General features: G+C 35.3%; 2 protein-coding genes and 1 long non-coding RNA gene across 3 annotated transcripts; 2 read left to right on the top strand and 1 right to left on the bottom strand.

Moving 5' to 3' along the window:
- The first annotated feature begins 14,957 nt into the window (after positions 1-14,957).
- Positions 14,958-16,958, top strand: LOC143613491 (DNA polymerase zeta processivity subunit-like). Its single transcript, XM_077087179.1, has 5 exons — positions 14,958-15,031; positions 15,106-15,186; positions 15,265-15,377; positions 15,891-16,083; positions 16,801-16,958. Exons 1-5 carry the CDS (start codon positions 15,001-15,003, stop codon positions 16,956-16,958), a joined length of 576 nt encoding a protein of 191 aa, XP_076943294.1. The 5' UTR covers positions 14,958-15,000.
- A 166-nt stretch (positions 16,959-17,124) lies between these two features.
- Positions 17,125-20,024, top strand: LOC143613493 (anthocyanidin 3-O-galactosyltransferase F3GT1-like). The gene is made up of 2 exons (XM_077087182.1): positions 17,125-17,638; positions 19,017-20,024. The coding sequence occupies exons 1-2, from the start codon at positions 17,143-17,145 to the stop codon at positions 19,895-19,897; spliced, it is 1,377 nt and encodes a 458-aa protein (XP_076943297.1). The 5' UTR covers positions 17,125-17,142; the 3' UTR covers positions 19,898-20,024.
- A 2,185-nt stretch (positions 20,025-22,209) lies between these two features.
- LOC143613496 (uncharacterized) lies at positions 22,210-24,362 on the bottom strand. The gene is made up of 4 exons (XR_013150128.1): positions 24,144-24,362; positions 23,989-24,066; positions 22,431-22,600; positions 22,210-22,279 (listed from the first exon to the last, which is right to left on the bottom strand). It is a non-coding gene; the product is annotated as an uncharacterized LOC143613496 (long non-coding RNA).
- Positions 24,363-24,704: the final 342 nt, after the last annotated feature.

The raw sequence follows: 24,704 nt of genomic DNA, 5'->3' as shown, positions 1-24,704 counted from the left end.
GTTAAAATAGTAAAGGCGGCTCGTGGTGATGCGCGCATTGCTCTCGTCCAATGTGTGGCAAGCACAACTTCCTACACCATTTAAGTTTCATCACACAAACTTAAAGATTTGATCTCTCATTCATCTAAACTTTATTATCAAATAACAATTATATTAATGGCAAATATAATTATTATTTCATAATTTTCAACAATCCACCACATGAATGGAGATCGATCCTTACACTCGAATGTCAAGTATAATTACATCGTTTAAGTGTTGCAGGTGTAGCAGGTTTTCCCTTTGAACTTTTCTTTGTGAAATATAATTTGTTTCCTAGAGATTAGTAGACACGATGTCCTTGAACCAACCCCTTTTGACGTAGACATTATTACATTTCACACAACACTCTCCCTGGTCTGGTTAACCCCTCATTGCCGTGTTCGCTAAGGTCATGGAACGCTAGCCTGGTTCTGCAAGGGCTCTAGAATTTGCGCACCACAAATCCATTCGAAGCGACCTCACTTCTCTCTCACATAGGCGATTTCCCGCAAATCATTAAAAGCATTTAGGACAATTGTAAGGTCCTGTTACCGGTGCCCTAAATTGAATGTTGGACTTACTCATAAATGTAGTTCTAAATATCAGAGTTAATTAAAACTTTCGCGGAATAATATCAAAAGACAACCATTCATTACAAACGTTCATAACTTGTCTTTTCAAAACTTAACATAACATATAATTCCAAACATCATAACGAATCTTTAGATGCCAGTCACTTCCAATCCTGCCATGTGTCTCCTTCAAGCTAGCTGTTGCAATCTATTCACCTGCGTGCATACTAAAAGTCAACTACGCTGAGTGAGTTCTAGTTAATCACATAACTTACTTTACATACACATATATATGCCCGAAGGTACTCATTATATACTTAACATGTTCATCATCCTTTCTTATACATCCATAACTATCCTTACATTATAAAGAGCATTTCGCCCTACATATCTCGAATATTATTAGGGTACGGTGCCCTACATCCTCGGATATTATTAGGGTCCGGTCTCCCTTCTTCCTCGGATATTATTAGGGTCCGGTACCCTTCATCCTCGGATATCATTAGGGTCCGGTACCTTTCATCCTCGAATATTATTAGGGTCCGATACCCTTTCTTCCCTACTATCATGCCATACCTTTCTATATATAAATATAAGTCTCATACGTACATACATCATTCATTCATCTTATACGACAATCATATCGTCAAACCATCACCTGGAAGCACATGCAATATCCGAAGATCATTCACGCACCGACAAGTATTCATTCATACATAAGTCATATAAGGCATACATTTACCACTTAGGGTAGGTGTATTAACTAATCACATCGAGTATGCACACAGCCCCGAAAACATAACAAGGAATAGGGCTAGAAACTCAACCGAATCCTGTTTCGTTCACCATTAACGGTTATTCCCTTCTTTAGCTGTGCACGGCTAACTGTATAATAATTACACGTATCAATTAACTTCATATCGTATTTCTAGTTTAATTATAACCCTCAACAAACGGGGATTCGGGGGCATTGCCCCTGGCAGCAGGGTTCTAGGGGCGGCAGCCCCTAGCGGGGTCCAAGGGGTAGAGCCCCTGGTTGGGGTTAGGATTTTAACACATTTTCATTAACTGTCTTGACACATTTTCTATTAGGATTTTAAATTATTATTTTATTCTTTAACTCAAACGCTATAACGAATTAAGCCTAATTCGTTATCATTCATGGTCAGATTAGCTGATTCGTTAGTCTGGTTCGTTATCTTAGTTCATCATCTTGTCTTCATCTGGTTCGTCATTCCAATTCGTTATCTGAACATGACCTGATTCGCTATTCTAATTCGTTATCTGAACATGGCCTGATTCGTTATTCCAATTCGTTATCTGAACATCATCTAATTCGTTATCCTAGCATAGCGAATGAGCATATAACGAATGAGAAGGATTCATTCGTCATGAGGACACGCGAATGTATCTAATTCGTTATGATTTTCTAACGAATGACCAGCGATTCGTCTGGTATAACGAATTGGGCATCATGCTTATCCAAATCTTTGACTTTAGGGTCAAAGTCAAAATTGATAAGAACAAATAATAGTCAACAGGTACGGGATTTCCAATTAACCCTCATTTCATGATGAAACAACACGAATCTGGTGTCATTAGACTCGTATTGCCAGTGCCTTCAAACCCTAACCATCAATTCATTCATACATCGCGTTTACACAGCCCGATTTGGTCATTTATAACCCGGTTACTAGTTTGACAAATTAACCCATCAATCGTTAATGTTTTTCAGCAAGAATCATCACGTTTGATTCATTTTCACCATATGTATACAGATATAAGATTTCCTAAATGAATCCGAACCTAAATAAACAAGTTTACGTTATAAACGTACATTAAACAAGTTGGTTTACGAACACGGTCTAGTTTGATGTCATTTTGGTTCGTCACGACGATCTAGCACCAACACGCTCGGGTTTTCGCATTCGGATCTTGGCTCGGGTTATAGGATAGTGTTTGTGTGTGTTTTTGATGGTGTAGGCTATGGTGTAGAGATGGATTAAATGGAAAGGTTTAGGGTTTAAGGGGTATTTATACTCCCTTAAGCCTATGGACCTAAGGCTCATTCCATCTTTAAAGTCCAAGCCCACATTCTTTAGTTTATTTATTTAAACCGACAAATGACACACTATAAAATAAACGAAATTTATTTTATTAATTCTTAACGAAAGTAGGATGTTACAACACTATGACTTACACACATCATTAACCATATATTGTGCTTAACCTAATCGATATCACTGGTTTATTATCGGAATGAACTAGGAAGTATACAACTCCCTTTATATGTTGAGGTGCTCCACCAAAGTGACCTCAGTTTGTACAGTTAGGTTGTTTTATTGAACCTATATCATGGCATCTTCAATCTTCTACGATAGGTTTTCCTTTATAGAAACGTACTCCATGGGCTTTAGTCCCATTCCTCTCGAAGACTTAAATACGACCTCTCTGCTTAAGCCTTTTGTAAGCGGACCCGCAATGTTATCCTTTAACATCACGTAGTCAATAGCGATAACTTCCGTTGAGAGAAGGTGTCATATAGTATTGTGTCTACGGCGTATGTGCCTAGATTTGCCATTATTCATTGTACTTTGAGCTCTTCCAATCGCCGAATGGCAGTCACAATGTGTGCAAATAACTATAACAGGTTTTGGCCATCCTAGAATATATTCCAAAAATTGGCATAACCATTATGCTTCTTCCTCGGCTTTGTCTAATGCAATGAACTCAGATTCCATCGTAGATCTAGCTATAAGCGTTTGCTTGGAGAATTTCCAAGATATAGTAGCTCCTCCAAAGGTAAAAGACATAACCACTAGTGGATTTGGAATCTTTCATGTTGGATATCCATTTAGCACCATTGTATCCTTCTACAATAGTTGGCTCTTGGCCATAATGCAGTCCATAACTCCTTGTGTATCTCAAATATCTTAATAATCTTGTCATACTCTTCCATTGTTCAGAGCTAGGATTATTAGTATATCTACTTTGCCTACTCACAACATATGCTAAGTCCGGCCGGGTACAAGACATAAGATACATAAGACTGCCAATTATCCTTGAATACTCCAACTGAGCAACACCCTCACCTCTATTTTCTGAAAAATGTTGGCTAGTATCAATCGGAGTTTGAGCTATACTCGTGTGTCCCGCATAAAAATTTTCAAGGATTTTGTCTACATAATGAGATTGACTTAACTCAAGACCATTTTGGGTTCTAGTGATCTTAAGTCCAAGAATCATATCAGCTAAACCCGTGTCTTTCGTGTCAAATCTCTCTAACATATCTTTAGTAGACTTTATCATCTTATCAACCCTCCCCATGATAAGCATATCATCCACATACATGCATAAAATCACATAACCTCTAGATATGTCTTTCAAATAGACACACTTGTCGCACTCATTTATTTTGAAACCATTTTCCAACATGGCTTGGTCAAACTTTTGGTGCCATTGTTTTGGAGCTTGCTTCAAACCATATAAGGACTTGACGAGTTTGCAAACTTTACCCTCCTGATCAGGAGCTGAAAAACCCTCAGGTTATCCCATATATATTTCTTCGTCTAACTCCCCATTTAGAAATGCAGTCTTTACATCCATTTGATGTATTTCCAAATTTCTCAAAGCAACAATCGCAAGCACCAACCTTATTGAGGTTATTTGAGTCACATGTGACTATGTATCAAAATACTCTACACCTTCTTTATGTCTAAACCCTTTGATTACTAACCTTGCCTTGTACTTATCAATAGACCATCATTTTTCATCTTCTTGTTGAATATACGACGATATCTAAGTGGTTTAAACCCTATGGAAGATCCACCAGTTCCCAAGTATGATTCTACATCATAGAATCAATTTCTTTTTAATGGCTTCTTTCCATTGTGGTCCTTCTGAAGAGGTGACCGCCCTCGATAGGATTTGGGCTCACCCTCAACCATGTAAGTAAGAAAATCATATCCAAAGGATTTCTCAGTCCTTCACCTTTTGCGATTGTTCTTGAGTTTCATCTTGAATAATCTCATCAACAGGTGTTGCTGCACTAGCATGTGTTGATGAACTTGTATGTGTATATTAGCTAGCACGTGTATTTTCCAAACATGGAAATACATCTTCAAAGACCGATGTATTCCTTGAATCCATTATAGTATTTTTGTGTATTTCAGGATTCATTGATTCATGAACTAGAAATCGATATGCACTACTATGATGAGCATAACCTATAAATACACAATATATGGTTTTGGGCCCTATCTTTTGAGCCTTTGGTGGTGGTACGACAACTTTTGCTAGGCACCCCAACACTTTCAAGCATTTATAAGATGGTTTTCTACCCGTTTATAATTCATAAGGAGTTACATCCTTATTCATGAAAGGTATTTTGTTCAAAAGATAATTAGCCGATAAAACGGCTTCCCCCCACATGTCCAGGCTTAACTCGGAATTCAATAATAGGGCATTCATCACTTCTTTTAAGGTACGATTCTTACGTTCTTAAATGCCGTTAGATTGTGGAGAGTTTGGTGGGGTAAGTTCATTAACAATTTCACTTTGTGCGCATAGATATACAAATGGTGCAACAAATTCACCGCTTCTGTCGCTAATTACAGTTGTTTTTCAGCTTCATTTTTATACAAGAAAAACTTGTTTATGGCTTCAACTTTACTTGAAGTAGGTATACATAATAACACCTTGTACACTCATCAATAAAAGTGATGAAGTACTTATTTCCTCCTCTTGTAGGAACTGATTTTAGATCACATACATTGGTGTGTATCATGCCAAGGAGCTCGGTTATTAGCTCAACCGATTTAAATGCTGATTTTGTCTCTTTGGCTTCAACACATGTTTTACATTTAGTTTTGAGTTGAAAGTGATCGAAGTTATGTAATTTATTTTAGTCAAACACCGCATTAAATTATAGTTAACATGACCTAAACGACCATGCCACACATTAAAAGACTCAATCAATGTAACAACTCGGGTTTTCAGTTTAATTTATTTATACCTAATACCCGACTCGTTTTCTATTTCGGTAAATTAGTCAATAAAATATTATATATATATATTATTTATATTCTTTTAACTTTGAATTTTATACATAAATACCCCCCCCCCCTAAAGTTAGTTTTAACCCTCATTTGTATCCATCTCTAAAAATCAGGGACTATATTGAAAATTATCTAATAGTTACATTATAACCCATCCTCCAACCCAAACCCATAACCAGAAACCCGTGACCCGTAACCCGTATACCCGTTTTCTTTCTTGGCCCTTAATTCTCGTAGCACTTTTGGAATTGATCGTTGTAATCAACTATTATGCCTAAAAAGTATTACACCGACTATGTAATTCAGGAATAAGATCTGATTGATACGTATTAATGATAATATCGAATCCATCATTGCTATTTTGGGATAAAACCATATAGGAATCATAATAATCTAATTCCTCTCGTCTGCACCTTATGTTATACCTCGCAATCAAATCCCTAGGCCTAATTGAATTGTAATCCTCCAAAAGCATCAAAATTGTTCGTCATATGTCGTCAGCTTGTTGTTCATAGTTCACCATCAATTCCTCGTTGTTTCACGAATCCTTGACGGTATATCCCGAAGGGTATCTTTCTCACATCGTCCTCATTTGCATATCATTCATCTAATCAGGTGAGTATTTCATTCTCCTATTTTACTTGCTTTAAACATTTTGGGGACATATGCGTATTTACACTATTTTCGTATTATTATTATTATCCACTTTAGCAACTATTATCCTTGTGTGTATATCAGTTATGCCTAACTTGCTATTTTCTTACTTGCTTTATTTTTACCGCATTCGGAGAGGTCCATCATAATAGTATGATCATACGACCATCGTAGTGGCCGGCGTCCAATCGTATGACAATGGTTTCACCGACAGCTCATTTTTGGTAACCAATGCCCGATCGCATGGCAACGGTTTAGCCATATCTTTATTATTTGGTTGATTTGTTTATGTGCTGTGGCTCAACTTTTTATCTCACAGGAACATTTTGTATTTTTCTTTATTTATTATATATTTCACATAACGGGTGTTTTACTCACTCAACCTCGTGTTGACAAATTATTTGTATTTTTAACGCATATGTAGGTCACCGTATGATTTGATTGATCAGGATCTATGGAAGAAACTTAGGGTTTGCCATGCTAAAGAAGAGATATCAAGAAATAATTTGAATTTCTTTTTTTTTTATTTATGGATTGATGTATTATGTTTATTTGAACCTTGTTGGAATATTTGATTTTAATTAATAGATATTGTCATTTTACATATTGCATGATAGTACCTTGAAAGCTGTGAGCAATAAGTTCACGCCCCGACATTTCCGCCTTAGGTTGGGGTGTGACAACCAAGTAAGCAGAAGTTGTAGCCTTTTCATTCATATTATTCTTGGTCATAACCATAACATTTAACTTAAACAAACCATTGAGGGCGTAGCCCTTACCAACAAACACACCATTCTTAGTGAACACAAACTTATCACTTTCAAAAACTAAACGAAAACCAAACTTATTAAGAAACCATCCAGACACAAGACTCTTGCACAGATCGGGAACATAAAGTACGTTGCTTAGAGTCAGCTCCTTCCCCGAAGTCCACCTCAAAATCACCTCACCTTCACCCTTGATATCTGTTGTAGCCGAGTTCCCCATGAAGAGTTTTTCATTTTCTGCAACCTCCATAAACTTGCTATAGAGGGTCTTGTCCAGGCACCCATGACGAGTACCCCCGATTTCGATCCACCACCCCTTAGGGTGGTTGGACACTAAGTTTACCTCATCCATCATAGCAGTAAGATCAATGATCATAGCTACAAGTTTCTCATCTTCATCAATCATGTTTGCCCTCTCCTTTTTGGGTTTCTTGCATCGATCAACACAGGGACCAAATTCTCCACAATTATAACACTTTCCGTTGAATACCAATTTTTTTTCACAACACCCTTTCTTGGCCCAAGATCAAACTTACCCTTGCCCCTGCCTTACGATTTGTGGTTCTTGTTGCCTTGGTAGCCTCTTGAAGACTAGCCATTTTCAACCATGTTTGCCTTTGCTAAGCTAAAACTTCCACTTGAGTTCCATTTACTTCCACCCTATTGCCCTCCTCAATTCCAAGATGAACAACTAAGTCCTCAACAGTCATCTCTTTTCGCTTGTGTTTAAGATAATTCTTAAAGTCTACCCAACTTGGAGGCAATTTTTCAATCATGACAGCCACTTGGAATGTATCACTAAAGTCATTCCTTCATAATCATATCGCCAACTAAGATTTGCAAGTCTTGAACTAGACTCATAAGAGTTTTAGAATTTTGGCATTGTGCCACTTAATAAATTGTTCAAAGTGTTATTTCCACTTAACAAAATTAGTGACTTTTAATAGTTTATGGGTTTTATTGAACGATCTTGACTCAGCTTCCATTTTAAAGATTTCTAATAAATTAATTGAAGTCATTTTATGAGTGTTCTTAAGTCCGATTTTCTAATAATAGCTAACTTCGCATCAAGTGTCCGGTTGTGGCGAAGTTGGTCAGCTTCGTCTAAGTAACTTCGCGGAACCATAGTTTCACCTAGTTAACTTCGTTGCAATTACAAGTTCACCTACCTTGTAAGTTCGCATGTGGTAACTTCGTCGGGTCTGTGAAATCCTAGCGATAACTTCACTGACGACTACAAAAATTCGGCTGTATGATTTTATGAGAGAGATGAAGGTATGCGATTGTAGGTTTAGAGTTTTTAGGCTTATTTCGGTGTAGGGTAGGCTTTTGGTGACGTTTTTGGACGTGAAAGACTCATGAAATCCTTCAAAACACTCGTGTGACAATCCTGAACCACACAATTAAAGCATGAACAGTCTAATACCAATTATAGTCCCCGTAACGGATCGATAACGAGGTTATCACGAACTCTAAGGGTGCGAAATCCCCTTAGTCTTCATTTACATGTGTGTTAATATGCTAGAACTAGTATAAGAATAAGGTATAAAACAAAGACTTCTCTTGTATTGATTGTAACATCTCAGATTTTTCGTATTTGAATTCGTATTCGTTTACCCGACTCGGGGTTGTAATTCGAATCTTTCTCATTTAGAAAATCTTAAATTTATTGGCATTTAGCTTGCTTAAATGTAATTTATATTCTCTTGACTTTCAAACTCGTTAAACAACTCTTAACAACCCTTAAAATCGCTTAAGCGACTAATAATTCGCATTTATAAAAGTACACTAATTGTGCCAAAATCAAAGTTGGGAAACCCTCTTAGCACGCCACGTCATGCATGGAGAGAGCCCCATGTAGTCCACTTGATGTGGGCTACTATTTGTATCAGTTTGTGTTTTCGTTTGAGTCGCTTATTCATTTTTAATGCTAAATCGAGCCTATTTTGACATAATTAACGAAACTTAAGCCCCAAGATAAGTCCTATAATGTTATAGTAGGTCCAAACTCATTTTATTGTTGTTAAAGACGAAATATCTAGGTTAATTGACCATATTTTGTCATAATAAGCTTATTCAGTTTCCTTACACGAATTATTTCCTAATAAATGATTCTGGTGTATAATAATTAATCATAATACATCCCTAAACCCTAAAATCTTCTGTAACTCAGCCTCCATCTCTATATATAAAGAAATCCTTTACTTCATTGTTGGTTCCTTCAAGTTTATTCAAGAACTTTAAGCTTTAGTTTAACTTTGACTTTGGTGTTCAAGACCCCCCCCCCTTTGACCTCGATTATCTCCTAGTTCGAATCATTGTTCGAGTAAGTTGTCTTCTGTGTTTTTGTATGTTTTCATTCAATAACAAAAGCCCTCAATCAATTTCAATTATTGAGGAAGTTTTGATAGTCAATTTGATTCCGACCCGTTTTAGGGCATAATAGTCATAGCATTTGACTATTCGATTTCACTATCTTCCGGTCAAAATTAGCTTTTGGCCCATAATAATTTTATGTTTGTTTTGAAATTTTTACTGTACTTGTCAGAACTTGACTTCCGACTCAGAGTTTGGATTCTGAGCAGTACCAGATCGCTTAAATATTAAAAACCTCGTAACTTGAATTTTGCACATCCGTTTGATCTAATTCAGTGGCTATGTTCTCGATTTTAGTTCTAGTTTAATGTCTCAAAGTTCCCGGTCCATTCGTTTCGGATCAATCAACGCGCTAAAGGCCAGAATTCGTTTATTATTCTTATTTTGTTGTTTAGCTCACCAATCATTAAGGTGAGTAATCACTCCCTTATTTTTACTATTTTTAAATATTTTGGGGGCTTTATGCGTACCTACTTTGTATTCATTTATCACATTTAACTAGCAAATCATGAATTGCTGCGTTGATAAATTAAGTGCTTACTTTCTGTTTACTTACTTGCTTATTTGTTTAATTCTAGCATTCGGAGAGGTCCATCATTGATTCTAGCATAACTCATTGGTACCCTCTTAGTAGACAAATCCTGATTCGCAAGGCAATGGTTAACCAAAACCATTATTTTTATTTCTTTCGTCTTAGTTGCCAAAACCCAATTCGCAAGGCAATGGTCAAACGACACCCACTATTTGCTCATTATTTAACTGTTGATACTCACAATATTGATTTGCAGTTTTATTATATATTATGTATAGTGTCAAAACTGATGATTACTTACTCAACCTCGTGTTGACAAGCATATCTAGTTTGTACATATATTGCAGGTTATCTTATGGTTTGATGTGAAGGTTGAAGATCACATAAAATGGGCTCTAGGATATTTAATAAAAGAATGACAAGATGTTTTTGTGTTATTTGTTTGATTTTAGTTGTAATTGGCTGAGATAATGTGCACTTGTTTAAATTCAATAAAATAATTAGATATTCGCTAATATTGTTATTTTAGTGCCTTGTGAGTTATGAACCAACAGTTCGCCCCCGACATATCCCGCTGTAGGTTGGGGTGTGACATTGATTATATCTCGGTAACTATCAATTAACATCAAGGAATACGGTAGAGGTGATAATGAGCAACTCCAAAACCTTACCCGAAGTCGTGTTTATATAACACACAACTTTGCTTATTACAAACATGGCAAAGTTAAGTAAGTCCACCACTTTCTTAACTTCCCTCCTAAACATCTTCGCCTCTACCTAAACATAGTCAAAACATAAACGTAAGCATCCAAAACATAATGTATCAAATACAGATTCAAATATTACAAACATAAACTAATGAACTACTGGCACCAATATGTACCAAAAAAATCTTCGGGATGGTGGGGGACAACATGGTGTTCTCCGCTCTCGTGTAATACCACCTAAGACCATGCACCCTCTCTTGCATGTATAACACTTCACCTTAGACTGAAAAACATATACCATCCAAAATAAGAAAATCAACGCCACCAAAAATATTGACACATCACCATCACATTTTTAACTACTCATCCCTATCTATATAATAGATGTAACAATCCAAAATGTAAACTATGAGAAAATGGGTTTGTCCCACATTAGAGAAATGTAAAATGACTTGTCTCACATTGTTAGAAAGATAAACTTGTGAGTTCCTTATAAGGAGAATGACTCACAAGATAATATTCTTGTATGACAAGACACACTTGGTGGTCTCAGCGAGGATGCAAAGCACCCGACGAGCATAGGCACAGGCTTAGGCGAAGTGCAATGGGCGCAATGTGGCGCTTTGATGGCGCACTTTCATTACACATCACCACTTGAGAGCCGCCTTAGTATTTTTATGGAGTGGAACAACCAAATTTATATTTGTATTCCCATCGTGCTACGCAACGGATGGACAAAAGCCTCGTCTCGATACGCGAAGGATTATAGTTATTCAAAAAATTTTGCTACTGTCACACTACACGATGAACAATAAATTAATCACATCGCGATACGTGACGTGTTGGCTACGCAACTGTGAGACGCTGCATGCCATGTGGCATAGTTAGGGATGCGATGGCCTTTCTTTAAAGTCGTAGCGATACACGACTAACTTCAAAATCAGCTATGAAAGGAGAGTGATCAAGGCTGAATTCGACCTTCAAATCCCGCACCTCTCTTTTTTCTTATTATAGAGTTGGTATAATACCACAAATAGCGGCAACGATACCTTGTTCGATTGATCGAGACTTTAGTACAGAATCCAAATATCTGTCTGAACAAGTGAGACTATGTGCAATCGTGATTATCGTTAAAGCTTTTTGGTTTATACTAATACATATTACATTGTATCAAATTAGGTGCTTAACACCGGGATGCTTGGAAATTATAAAGTTGCAAGGTGAGACATTCGAGTGTTTGTACAACTCACATTTGTGTGAGACAACCAGTTTTACAAAACTGTCATTAAGATTTTAAACTTGTATAACTCATGACTAAGATAGTCCAAATGTTTTTAAACTATTTTCATTACATTATAGTGATTAAGTCTTTGTAGACTTACATGATGGTTACTATTGGTACTGTGGGGTTTTGTATACAATTCTTACTTATATCGTTACTTATTGGACAAAGAATTAGCCAATAGGTAATATGACCACAGTCACATATACGATCGAGTGACAAGTATCTTTCGGTAATTTGTAAGCTAAAAAATTTAAAAACATCTTAATCCTGTAATTGTAAGAACGTGTCATTTTCAAATGAAGGTACTCACTAGTATTTCCTGTTGAACAAATGTTTTTAAACATGTTTAAGGTTACTTGTTGCGAAGAAAACAAGAATATTTCCATTAGGCACCTCAGCTTAAATAAGTTGCTTGTCAACAAAATACATAAATATATTCTTTTTGTAAATTAGAGTTTATCTCTATAAAACTTATGTTTGTTTAAATATGGGTTTTCTTCCCAATTTATGAAATACAAGTCACGGTGTTTTAAACTCTGGTGATTTTTCCTAACTACAGTCCTAATATATTTCCCACTGCCAAATATTTTAATAAACACCGATAACACTGCTCACGTTTGCGGCTCCCGCCCGGAGTACAGGGTCGGAGGCTATGACAAAAACATACGTGGGCCATCATTACACTGAAAAACGGTACAAAACGAGCTATACCATATTAAAACCGGATGATGTGGCGTTTCTTTTAGCGCTAAAACGCTCACAACCCATCCATTACGAGGTTCTTAATGAAAATAATGACAATAATAATAAATATATAAAACCGAGTCTTAGCTTTTAGAACACCAAAACACGAAGCTTGTGGGTGTTGTTCGAATGATGTGGCAGGGTAAACCTCACCGTTGTAGCCTTGGTTAGACACCACACTCGTCCGCCTCTCACGTCGGTTTCACGGAGGCCCCCTCACACAAACATGGGCTGCCTCACCTATATTTGAATAATTTTTTAATGTGATTTGTGAAAGATTGTTGATTCATAAGAAAGTATAAGTGTTTTTTTAATATAGTTTGGAATTAAAGTGAAACTGATGTGATGGTTTATGAAGGTTAGGTGGTACGAGTGCTGACTAAGGTAGCGTTTGGTATGCAGGAATGACAATGAGAATTGAATGATTCATTACGTGGGAATGAAGAAAGTGGTGTTTGGTTACTCAATGGAATGAAATCATCCATTACACATGGAATCACATTCCATCAAAACCATTCCTTCCTACCCCCCCCCCCCAATTCTTTTTTTCATTCCATTCCTCCATCACCCTACTTTCTCAACACCGCCACCACTACCATAGCCACCACCACCACCTGACTGTAACCGTCGCCACCACCACCACCACCTTACCCACCGGCGCCACCACCACCACCTCATCATAACCACCACCACCACTGTCGTTGCCTGACCACCACCACCGTCGTCGCCACCCTACCATCGTCATCACTACCAATGTAACTACCGCCACCCCCCACCACCACAACCACCTCGCCTAGCCGCCGCCACCACCATTTTCGTCGTTGGAGCTACCACCACCAACGTTGCCATTTAGTTTTTTTTGTTAAAAAATGTATATATTGGGATAGGAATATTTTTATTATTTCTGTTTCATTTTTACAATCTTTTTTTGATACCAAACAACATAAAGTAATTATTCATTTCATTCCCATAGGTTAACCAAACAAGACAAATGAATGGTAATGATTAGGGTGGTAATCTTGACCCGTGGGTTGAATGGGTTGTATCAAAATGCATAAGATGGGTCAAACTAAAAAAAGAAAATGATTGAAACAGGTCAAAACGGGTTGACATTTCTTGGGTATTTTTTTATTTTTATTTTTTTATGGAACGAGAAAAACAGAAAAAACTTTTTGGTATTTTTACTTTTTAAGTTTTTGATTTATATTTCGATTTATAATTTTTTAATTATTTTTTTTTTGAATTTTTTGGTGAGGATTTTTTAAATCTCAACCCATTTTGATCCATTTTATAACCCCTCACCAAAAAATTTTAAAAAATAATTAAAAAAATTATAACTCGAAATATAAATAAAAAACTTATAAAAGTAAAAATACCAAAAAGTTTTCTCCGTTTTTCTCGTTCCATAAAAAAAACCCGAGAAATGTCAATCCGTTTTGACTCGTTTCAATAATTTTTCTTTTTAGTTTGACCCATTCTGACCCATTTTATACATTTTGATACAACTCATTCAACTCTTGAGTCAAGATTGCCACCCCTAGTAATGATTTATTTCATTCCCTGTTCATTCTATTCCTTCTCTTATTCCATTCGCTCTTCATTCCATTACTTCCAACCAAACATACCCTAAGGGTTATAGGCATTAGCCACCCTTCACATCATCACCATTTCCACGCCAAACTATTCCAGCTCTTGAAGAGGATCGCGCTAAAGGCTCATCAACCCCCTTGGAGGGGCATAGAGAGGTGGGGCCACATATTTTTCAACCAATGACATTCACCAATCTATTTTACCACTTAAGTATTACGTTAAATAATAATACTATTACTAGTTAAACCATTGTGTGCATTTAATGGTTTAGTTAATGAATGCATATTTGTGTACATGACAATGATGTGATGGTAATAGCAAAAGTCCTTCAAGAACACATGATCTTGGAAGAGTAAAGCATAGAGACAGAGACCAAGAAACTATTTACCCTAAGGCTGCTCGTTGTGAAGGGTGGGGAGACACCATTGGCCATCTCGCCCAGAACCAACGGCATGCTCGAACCCCCCATTAGCGCTCTCACAATAAAGTGGGGTGGGGTGGGGGTCCAACCAACTAACAACTAATCCTTTGGTTTTTCTAATTTTTTTAAAAGAAATCTATTAAACCTTGTTAACCCACGACGTTTAAATAACGGATGATCTGTTATCGCCCAACGAAAACACACACTCTAATTAAAAACTTTAAACTTGAAAAGTTGCGGTTCTATTGACGGATTGAAAAGTTGTGTCGTTGTAATGGGTCGCAAGCAAAATCAATCTCCTCAAAGTAAGACCTCATATTATTGTATATCTTTTCAATTTGATACTTAATTTCATCTTTATCTTTTAATTGAATTGAAGGAGAGTCGTCACTGTTACTGATCGAATTTCTGGAAGTTGCAATAACATCAATCGTCTTCCTCAAAGGCATATACCCAACCGGTTAGCAAATGTCTTTCCACTTATAAAATTAAGGTTTCAGTTAATTGATGCTTTAATATCCGTTATTGACTACACCAGGTGCTTTTGAAAGACGACGGTATATGAATTTGGTGGTTCATTCTGCTCGACACCCGCAGCTTCATCGCTACATTCACGATTCTCTCAATGCACTGCTTCCTTACATCGAACAGGTTTTGTTGTTTGTTTTCGTTTGTTAAGAAAATAAAGGTGTTTGTGTTTATTTATATAAACGAATGAATCACGAATGTAAGCAAATGGACATAACTGAGCTAAAGTCAATTAAAATGCGAACAACAATGTGGTCGGCAGTGGGCTAGAGACTAGCGATTAATCCGTTTGGAATTTATATGTAAATTTTCAAATATTCGTAAATGTTCCAAATTTTATATCCAATTTTGATCGATTTTGGACAAATGGGGAATAATCGGTGACAAGTTGGTGGGGGTAGCAACTAGCGATTAATCGGAAAACTTAAATAAACATACAGTAACGAACATAAATGAATGTAATCAAACGAGACATGTGTTCATGTTCGTTAGTTATTAAATAAACGAATATAAACGAACGTCCTGCTGAACGGTTCACTATACGTTCGGTTCGTTTACAATCCTATGCCTGTGGGCTCAGTACAAATAAACCCTAAATATTATATGTTTCAATTTCATTATGGTGGTGTGTATTAGGGGATGATTGAGAGAGTTGCAGTTATCTTTTTCAACAATGATAAAGTTCCAGTCGAGAAGTTTGTGTTCAAGGTCAACGTGAACCAGTCTGACGGGGCGATGATGGAAGAAGATGCAGATCTGGAATCCTCTCTGAGATTATTCTTGATCAAGCTTTCACAATCAGAATCTCTTTCCAAGACTTCTTCTCAAGGTAACCTAATTGATATGGGTTTAGTCTAAACAGGCTCGGGTAAGCTTTGGTCGGACTACGAACACATTTAGCTAAATAGTCAGGGATCGAGTTGATTAGGTACTTTTTATATACATTTGTATATTTGGTTAGAAATTTGTATTTTTTAGAGTAATAGTATGCAAACAGTAAATAAGTAAAATAAAATAAATTTTTGGTTAAACAGGCTGTGTTTGTGTGAACCTGCGAAAATTGGTGACATCAGGTTCATGTGTTTGACATGATTTTTGGTAGGGGTATCAATTGTGTTCGCTTGTGGAGCTGAATTGTTAAACCCAAACACGACCTATATATTTATTCTTGTAAAAAACATCAACATGTCGCTAACACATTTAAAATCGTGTATCCGGTACACGACCTGTTTAGCCCATTTGTATAAATGTGCCCAAATGGTTGACGAGTAGGAATCAAGTTGTAAACAGTTAATCGGATTGGTGTGCTTTTATAAATGACTTAAGCAGGTTTGTAAATGGGCTGACCTGTTTATTCAATCTGGCCAACCCAATCACGAACCGTTTATTAAATGGGTTAGAAATTGCCAGACCTAGTTTTTAGGTTTGTGTCGGGTTTAATCTGCCAACTGGCGAACACGGCCCGTTTAACACCCCCAAATCTAAATGCACATACATATTACATACACAAGATTGATCATGTTGTGAATATTTGTATACGCTGCAGATTTGAGGTGGGAAATCACGGCTTACTTTTGCTCACTACCAAACAATAATGGAGAGAGGTGGATTCCAACACAAGCATTGAAGTGGCAACAACTACCTTTAATAACACCAATTAAAGAAGTGGTGGGACATGACCAACCAAGTTTTGTACACACGTGATCCAACCTCCATGAGCTAATGCTAACCAACCCCCGTTCATAAGACACCTTTTAAATAGTCGTCGTACCCATAATAATCACTTGACTATTATTAACAACTTTCCACCCATCACCATATTTATTATTATTATTATTATTATTATTATTATTATTATTATTATTATTATCCATCAAACCAGAGCCGAATGGAGACCACAGGCAATGGCAGCACTCCGAATAAACATGTTGCGGTATTCACATTCCCATTTGCCTCACACCCTGCTCTCCTACTAACCCTCGTCCGCCGACTAGCTTCCGTGGCCCCTACGGTGGTTTTCTCCTTCTTCAACACCGAAAAGTCTAACAAGGTTTTATTCTCTGAGCTCAGTTGCAACAACATATTGCGGTACGACGTGTCTGATGGCGTACCGGAGGGCCATGTTTTTGTGGGAAAGCCTCAGGAGGATATCAACTTGTTTCTGGAGGTGGCTGAGGAAGAGCTTAGGAAGGGTGTTCGGGCTGCGGAGACGGATACCGGGCTGAAGGTTAGTTGTCTGGTGGTGGATGCATTCTTTTGGTTTTCCGGTGATATGGCGGAGGAAATGAATATTCCTTGGGTGGCCTTTTGGACTGCTGGAGCTTGCTCTTTGTCTGCACATTTTTATACTGATCATATTAGGCAGAAAACTACTCAACTCATAGGTATGTTAAATTTTTATTTATTTATTTATTTGTGATGGTTTAGGAGAATTATAAGGTTTTCTTTTGGCTTGTAACAAAATTTATATAAAAAATCAAATTAGTAATTTTAAGTATTTATGAAATTGAGTTTAGTATAGTAAAATTGAAATTAGTAACTTGTAAACATTAAACTTTTCTCAAATCTAAATACATAGTTTTGCTTAATATTGTTTTTTTTTCTAATTAAAAACCTAGTTATTTTCCTTTAAGTATTCTTTATATAGTAAATATATGAAATACTTTATTTTAGGTAAAAATAAACTTGGTTTTCTATAAAAATAAAAAATGTTTAAACATAACTGTGTGTTTATACCTCCGAATTAAGAAAAGGTTTTTTTAGGTTGACTTTGGAAAGGCGTTAATAGGTTCGTCTTTCAGTTTATAATAAAAGTCTAATATAATTAGTATAAGTAAGTCTACATATATAATTAGCCAAATCGTTTGAAGCATGAACAACATCGACTTTGTTCTAAAGACCTAGCGAGTTAAGCGAGTTCCTTTTTTCTTTTTTCAAAGACAATCCTTTTCTTTCCCCAGAATGATGACGCGCTTGTTCACTACTGCTATCTAACACTATAGAAAAAGAGATTTTTTTTTCTACAACCGAATTGTAGGAAATTTGTTGGAAAAATTAAGTTTCTAACAATTTTCTAACAAAAAAGTTGTTGGAAAAACACATGCTTGAAAATCGTTTTCAACCGTTTTCCAACAACTTTTCTTACAAAATTGCTACAAAAACATGTGGTTGTAAACTTCCTACAACTCTCCTACAAAAACTATTTTGACTAATTAACATAATGTTTATTAGATAATATTGTAGCAAAGTTTGAGCTTATTTTTTGTTGGAAATCTGTTGGAACTGCTTGTCGTAGGAAATTTGTTGGAAGCTTTTGTGAGAAAATGATTTGTTTTTTTTAGTAGTGTATAAACAAGGTTACATATTAGAATATATTAGATATAAATCAGATTATATTTTAAATAAGTTGTAGGGAAAAAAAGAATCTCAATAATTGTAAATTTGAGTTTACTGCAATTTTAAAAGGGATGCAAAGCAAAACACTTTCAAGAACTTTGTCAAAAATCTTTTAGGAACACCTTATGAGTTTTCATAAACTAGAAGCAAATAAATAAATTAAAAAAAACAAACAAAAATTACTCTACCTATAACAAATACGATGTATCTTTGGTATTTGATGGAAACAACATATATAAACATTAAACAATACAAGATTAGAAGATTGTTTGAATTTATGAAACATATGCATGAATTTGCCATTGAAGTGGGGAAACATATCAAACAACATCACATATTTTGTTGTACCGGCATTTATGTTTACAGGTTCAACTCAACCTAATGAAGAAATTGCTGAGTTGATCCCTGGATTCAAAATGGTTCGACTTGGTGATTTACCAGGTGGAGTAGTCTTAGGAAACCTCGAATCACCGTTTTCAACCATGCTACATAAAATGGGACGAGCCCTTCCCCGAGCAACCGCGGTTGCCTTAAATTCTTTCGAAGAACTAAACCCTGATCTAACTAAAGACCTCTCTTCAAAGTTGAATAACTTCCTCAACATTGGTCCCTTCAATCTCATATCCAAGGAAAAAACACTAACAAAAAATGATGAGTTTTCTTCTATTTCATGGTTAGATAATCAAAAGACGAGAGCGGTTGCCTACATCTGCTTCGGGACTGTTTTCAAGCCTCCACCTCATGAGATAGTCGAGTTGGCTGAAGCACTCGAAGAGACCAAAACCCCGTTCCTTTGGTCAATCAACAAAGATTCCAATAAGCATTTCCCTAATGGTTTCTTGGAGAGAATAACCGCTAATGGGACTGGGAAAGTTGTGCCTTGGGTTCCACAAGATAAAGTGTTGAATCATGAGGCAATAGGGGTGTGTGTAACACATGGTGGATGGAACTCGGTGTTGGAGAGTGTCGGAGCTGGTGTCCCGATGATATGTAGACCGTTTGTGGGGGATCAACAAATAAATTCATGGATGGTTGAGAGAGTTTGGGAAATCGGTGTGAGAATTCAGGATGGGAAATTCACAAAAGCCGCGACTCGTGATGCTTTGGAACAAGTTTTCTTGTCATCCAAAAGTCGGTATGAGAGAATTGAAACATTGAAAGATCTTGCTCACAAGGCTGTTGCATCAAACGGGAGTTCTGATAAAAATTTCAAAACTTTGGTAAAGGTGGTTACTGGACATCCTTAACCAAACTTTTGAACTTGCCTGACTTATTACTCTTTATCTATAATTTATGGTTGTTATCTTAATATTATGTTTGAAAACCTTAAACAAGAAACGTTGAATCATATTAGTGTGAAATTGGTTTAACATTATTAAGAATAAAGTTTAAAGTTTTGTTAGCAAAAACATGTAAGATGATTTTCACAAGTATATTGGTATAAACACTGGCATATCTAAAAAAAAATAAAAATTCACGCGTTTCTTAAAAATAAATTGACCTAGGGGCTAGGGGTATCATAGTATCTGCGAAAAAATGTGCATTGACTTTGCACTTTTTGCCGTGAATGATTCTAAATTTATTCAACGATGAAACTCAAAAGACTACTAAATGAAACACAAAACGATTATGAAGAACAATTACTAGGAGAATTGAATTCCAGAGAAGGGGATTGGAGAAGAGTGAATGAACTAATTGTGGCCTAATCCCTTACCCCAATTGTTAAATTTAACTAGTTGAGGATCTCATTAGCAAACTCGCTGCTAAAAGACCATATTGCCCTTATTGCCCCTAACTACTTCCTTTTAAGTATTGACAAATTGAACCCTGAAATTTGTTACTTCTACACTACATTCTTAACAATACATCGAGATACACAATGTCACAAACATTATTCATTAATAATATACTAAAATTCCAACTATGTCTTTTATCGGTCTTCAAATCAAATTTCAATGTGAACACATTTAAAGTAATATAGTTTTTCAATTATAAAGTGTGTGAGAGTTCATAAGGTTTTGTATACGTATATAATATGAAAATAGGAAATTCATGTGTCACGATTTAGCGTCTCAATCATATATACATATATCTATATATATATATATATATAAATGTAAATATAAATATCAACGAAAGCTCAAAAATTCTACGTGTCGCGATGTGGTCGCGATGTGGTCGCTCCCCCCTTTTACGGAAGCCACCAGATTGTTTGATTTTTAAATAGAGGCTTCTCATGCATTTGACCCGAATTCACGGGTATGAGTCTTACCAAACCCAGACAGTCTTTAAATGAGTTATAACATCTCATTAAATTAAAAATTAATTTCACCAAATATTTGATATGAAACTCCTATAAAGTAGGGATAACTAAAAATTAATATTTATTTATTTTTTTAAAAAAGATATGATTTATAATTAAGAAACAATTTTATATTAAAAAGAAAAAGTGGGTCATGGGTTTTATCTAACCCATATAACTTTTAAACATGGATATAACATCTAATTATTTGTGAAACAATTTTCATCATCAATTCCTAAGTATATAATTATTAATTTCCTTACAACAACTAAAATTAAAACCAAATATATATATATATATATATATATATATATATATATATACATATATGTTTAAGTTCAAGAAAGAAATCAAATTATTGCAAGAAATGAGATAAATGAATATGAGCCACTAGTTTTATTTTAGGTTTTAAATATTTAAAAATAAATAAAAAGATGTAAATGCAACAATAAATACACACTCTCTCTTCAATTAATACAACTAATATAACCATAATAAATCTCTATCTAATTAATATATCTAACTAATTTAACTATAATAATTAAAAAGATAAAAACACTACTTTAGTTCTATTTTTTATTTACACATTATTCATTTTATTTAACATAAATACAATTTATTCATATAATAATATTCTTTATATTAAAAAAATAATTTCCACTCAATTTATTAGCATGTTTTTTAACACTAAATATCAAAACATAATATATATATTTTTTCAATTGGTATGTCTATAAAAATTATTGTCATAAATAATCACTACAACAAAAAGGGTTTTTTAGTATGCACAAAAGCGTCCTAAATGCTATTTCATAAGACCTTTCAATTAATAGGACCAACGAGAAAAGCGTTTAATGTAAATGGGTCGTAATAAGTCTTGGAACTCAAAAAGCGTCATAATAAGTCTTAATCTTTTGATACACATACAAGCGTCCTTAAAAATTAATTTATAGGATCCTTATTATGTAACATTATAGGTATTTTAGTACCAACAAAAAAGTCCTGATATCCCAAATAAGATTAAGAAACCAATTTTATGGTTGCATAATATATCCATTAACAACCCAAAAAGCGTCCCAATAAATACATGATGTATAATATAATATATGAAACAAAATTGAATAAATAAATTGTAATTGTAGAACTCAGAATATTATAACTTCAATAAGAAGTTCAATACGAAAGATATTTCAAATACTAGATAAAAATTGTGTAATAACTAACATATTCCAAACTTCAAATGTTTACACAATGAGTCTATATGTTTCTTTGAGTGAAAATTACACTTTTATAAAACTTAGCTCCAATGTTTTTCATGACATCTACCCTGCAATTATCAACCATAAAAACAAACATTAGCATTAATTTAAAAAAAATTCTAAAAGTTCTATTTATAAAAGTCATTGTTCTTGATTCAAAGAAAAAACATGTAAAAGAAAATGATTCAAACGTCTAACAATAAAACAGAATGTATTTACCTTTTGTCATCTTGTTTGGCAGCCTGTCTTAGTCAAAGTATAACCCTAAACTAAGTGGACAATAGACTCTTAAAAACAAAATGGAGAAGATAGAATCATTATCACAGAACATGAATAGTGAGAAAAAGCACTGAAACTGAAGAATCCATGAGTTCAACTGTCAATCAACTCTGCAAAAAACAACATAAAATTAGATTAATAATATGTAAACAAACTAAAAGGTATCCCTATCCGCTTTCAGATTCGTATTACGGAAAAAAAGGCAATAACAACTCAATAACCAAACCTAATTTGTTTGCATATCTCCCTAAACACAATAAGTTGATAGTAGCTAGAAAGTAATGCAGACATATTTAAAACATTTCCTACACAAAGTAAGCCTAAACAAAATACCAAAAGTAACAAAAATTTGTACTTCATTATCTACAATACCAAATTGTTATAATTTATAACTGAAATAACTGTAACGACTCAGATTCATGGCTGCGTTAGGTTGTATTTCAGCTTTCAAGTGACCTCGGACTCATAATCTCACCAAATCAAGGAATTTTTATCCTGGAACTCCTCACCTTAACCCCCAACAGGGGAATTAAGAAATTTTTATACTTCTCTTCGACCCGGTCACGGCTTGACAAAACAACATACAAATCGGTGGCCACACCAAACATCAATTAAGTCATATAATAACGAATCGTCCTCAATCATAGACAAAAACATATGTATATAAAAATATATACAAATAACATACATACATCATCAAATCTAGGATATAACAAGCAAAAGCTGTACGGGGAAATAAACAGTAAGAGTGCATGCTAGGCCCAAAACTTCAAAAGCATTTAAAAACGGGCATCATGAAACTCACCTAACGATTGTAAACTCAAATACCATAGATAGATAACCTCTAAGCTCAGCCAAGTCAAAAACCTGTCAAGTTATAACACGTGACATCACTAACTAGACCGTTAACGATTAGCTAACTCTACAAGCTATTCCGACTAGATTAAACCGACACGAAACCCTATACACTACCTAAAACATCCACATCAGCCCATAAACCTTAAATGCCATAATATTATCTTCTTACAACTGAACTGGGGCTAACATTTCACAACCACACCCGGTAACCCTTGCAATTTACGAATTCGCGCGTTAACGAGCCGCTTAACCAACCACCAACCAAACCAGCCCCATTTTGATAAAATAATTGGTATATTACAGTATACCCATCAATATTTAACTACCCAAATTGGTGGGGTCTGCAATCTCATTATTTTCCACATTATCTAACAATTAACCCAGTTTACGCGCTCTTACAAACCGATTAAAGGATCACCAACCAAATCAGCCCCTATAACCAAAAAAATACTTTTCCTACCGCCCTTATACTAGCATAAGAAACCACAAACTGATTGTTGGCAATTCCTTCAAACAACGCCCCAATTGCAAGACTTACGATTTTAAACCCGACAAGAACCCTAATTTTCGTTTTTCAACAATTGACCTACCAAAACAAATCCAATGGCCATGAAATTTTAGTATGATATACTAGATATACCTGGGAAACTTTTGGCACCAAAAACCCTTACTTTTGACCTCGGGAAGTGGGTCAATGGAAAGATATCCGAATCTGACCCTAGTTGCAAAAACTGAAGCAATTGATCAATGTAACGACCGAGATTAAGAAAAAGGAGATTATGGGAGATTACACACCTTAGTCGACCTCTAGGAACCTGGAATCAATATTATTCTGCCAAAAAAAACGAAGGGGGGGTGGGTTCTTTGGTCCGATCGCAGCAGGAGGGAGAGAGGGAATATTAGGTTTTTTATTTTGTAAATGTTGCATAACTAGCCCTCCTGGTTGCCAACTGAACTCCTTGCTCCCAAAGTTAACTAAAATGACTTATAAGAAGTAACGATAGGCCCTTGGACAAGTAAATGAATCCAAAAAATAATAACATACTCCACAACACGCGACACTCAGTTTACGCAAATTTTGGGATGTTACAAAGAAGCGATAATAACACCACGATGATTAAGCGTCTTATAAAGGTTAAAGTTATAAGACCATAGTGTAAAATGTCCTATTAAGTTATGTTTTTATATGACTTCGACTATAAAGGGTCCTATAACATCGAACATTTATGACTTAACTACAAAGTGTCCTATTAACTTATGTTATAATAAAACCTCAAGAGATCAAGTGTCATATTACATTACCACATAATGGGACACCAACAAGTACATGTCTTATAGATTACTTTATTAGGATTT

Source organism: Bidens hawaiensis, unplaced genomic scaffold (assembly GCF_021521415.1).
Source record: "Bidens hawaiensis isolate Kalapana, Puna unplaced genomic scaffold, B.hawaiensis_p1.1 tig00037599_1, whole genome shotgun sequence".
Classification (NCBI taxonomy): domain Eukaryota; kingdom Viridiplantae; phylum Streptophyta; class Magnoliopsida; order Asterales; family Asteraceae; genus Bidens; species Bidens hawaiensis.
Note: the sequence above shows the minus strand (reverse complement) of the source record. Positions and strands in the feature narration are given on the sequence as shown.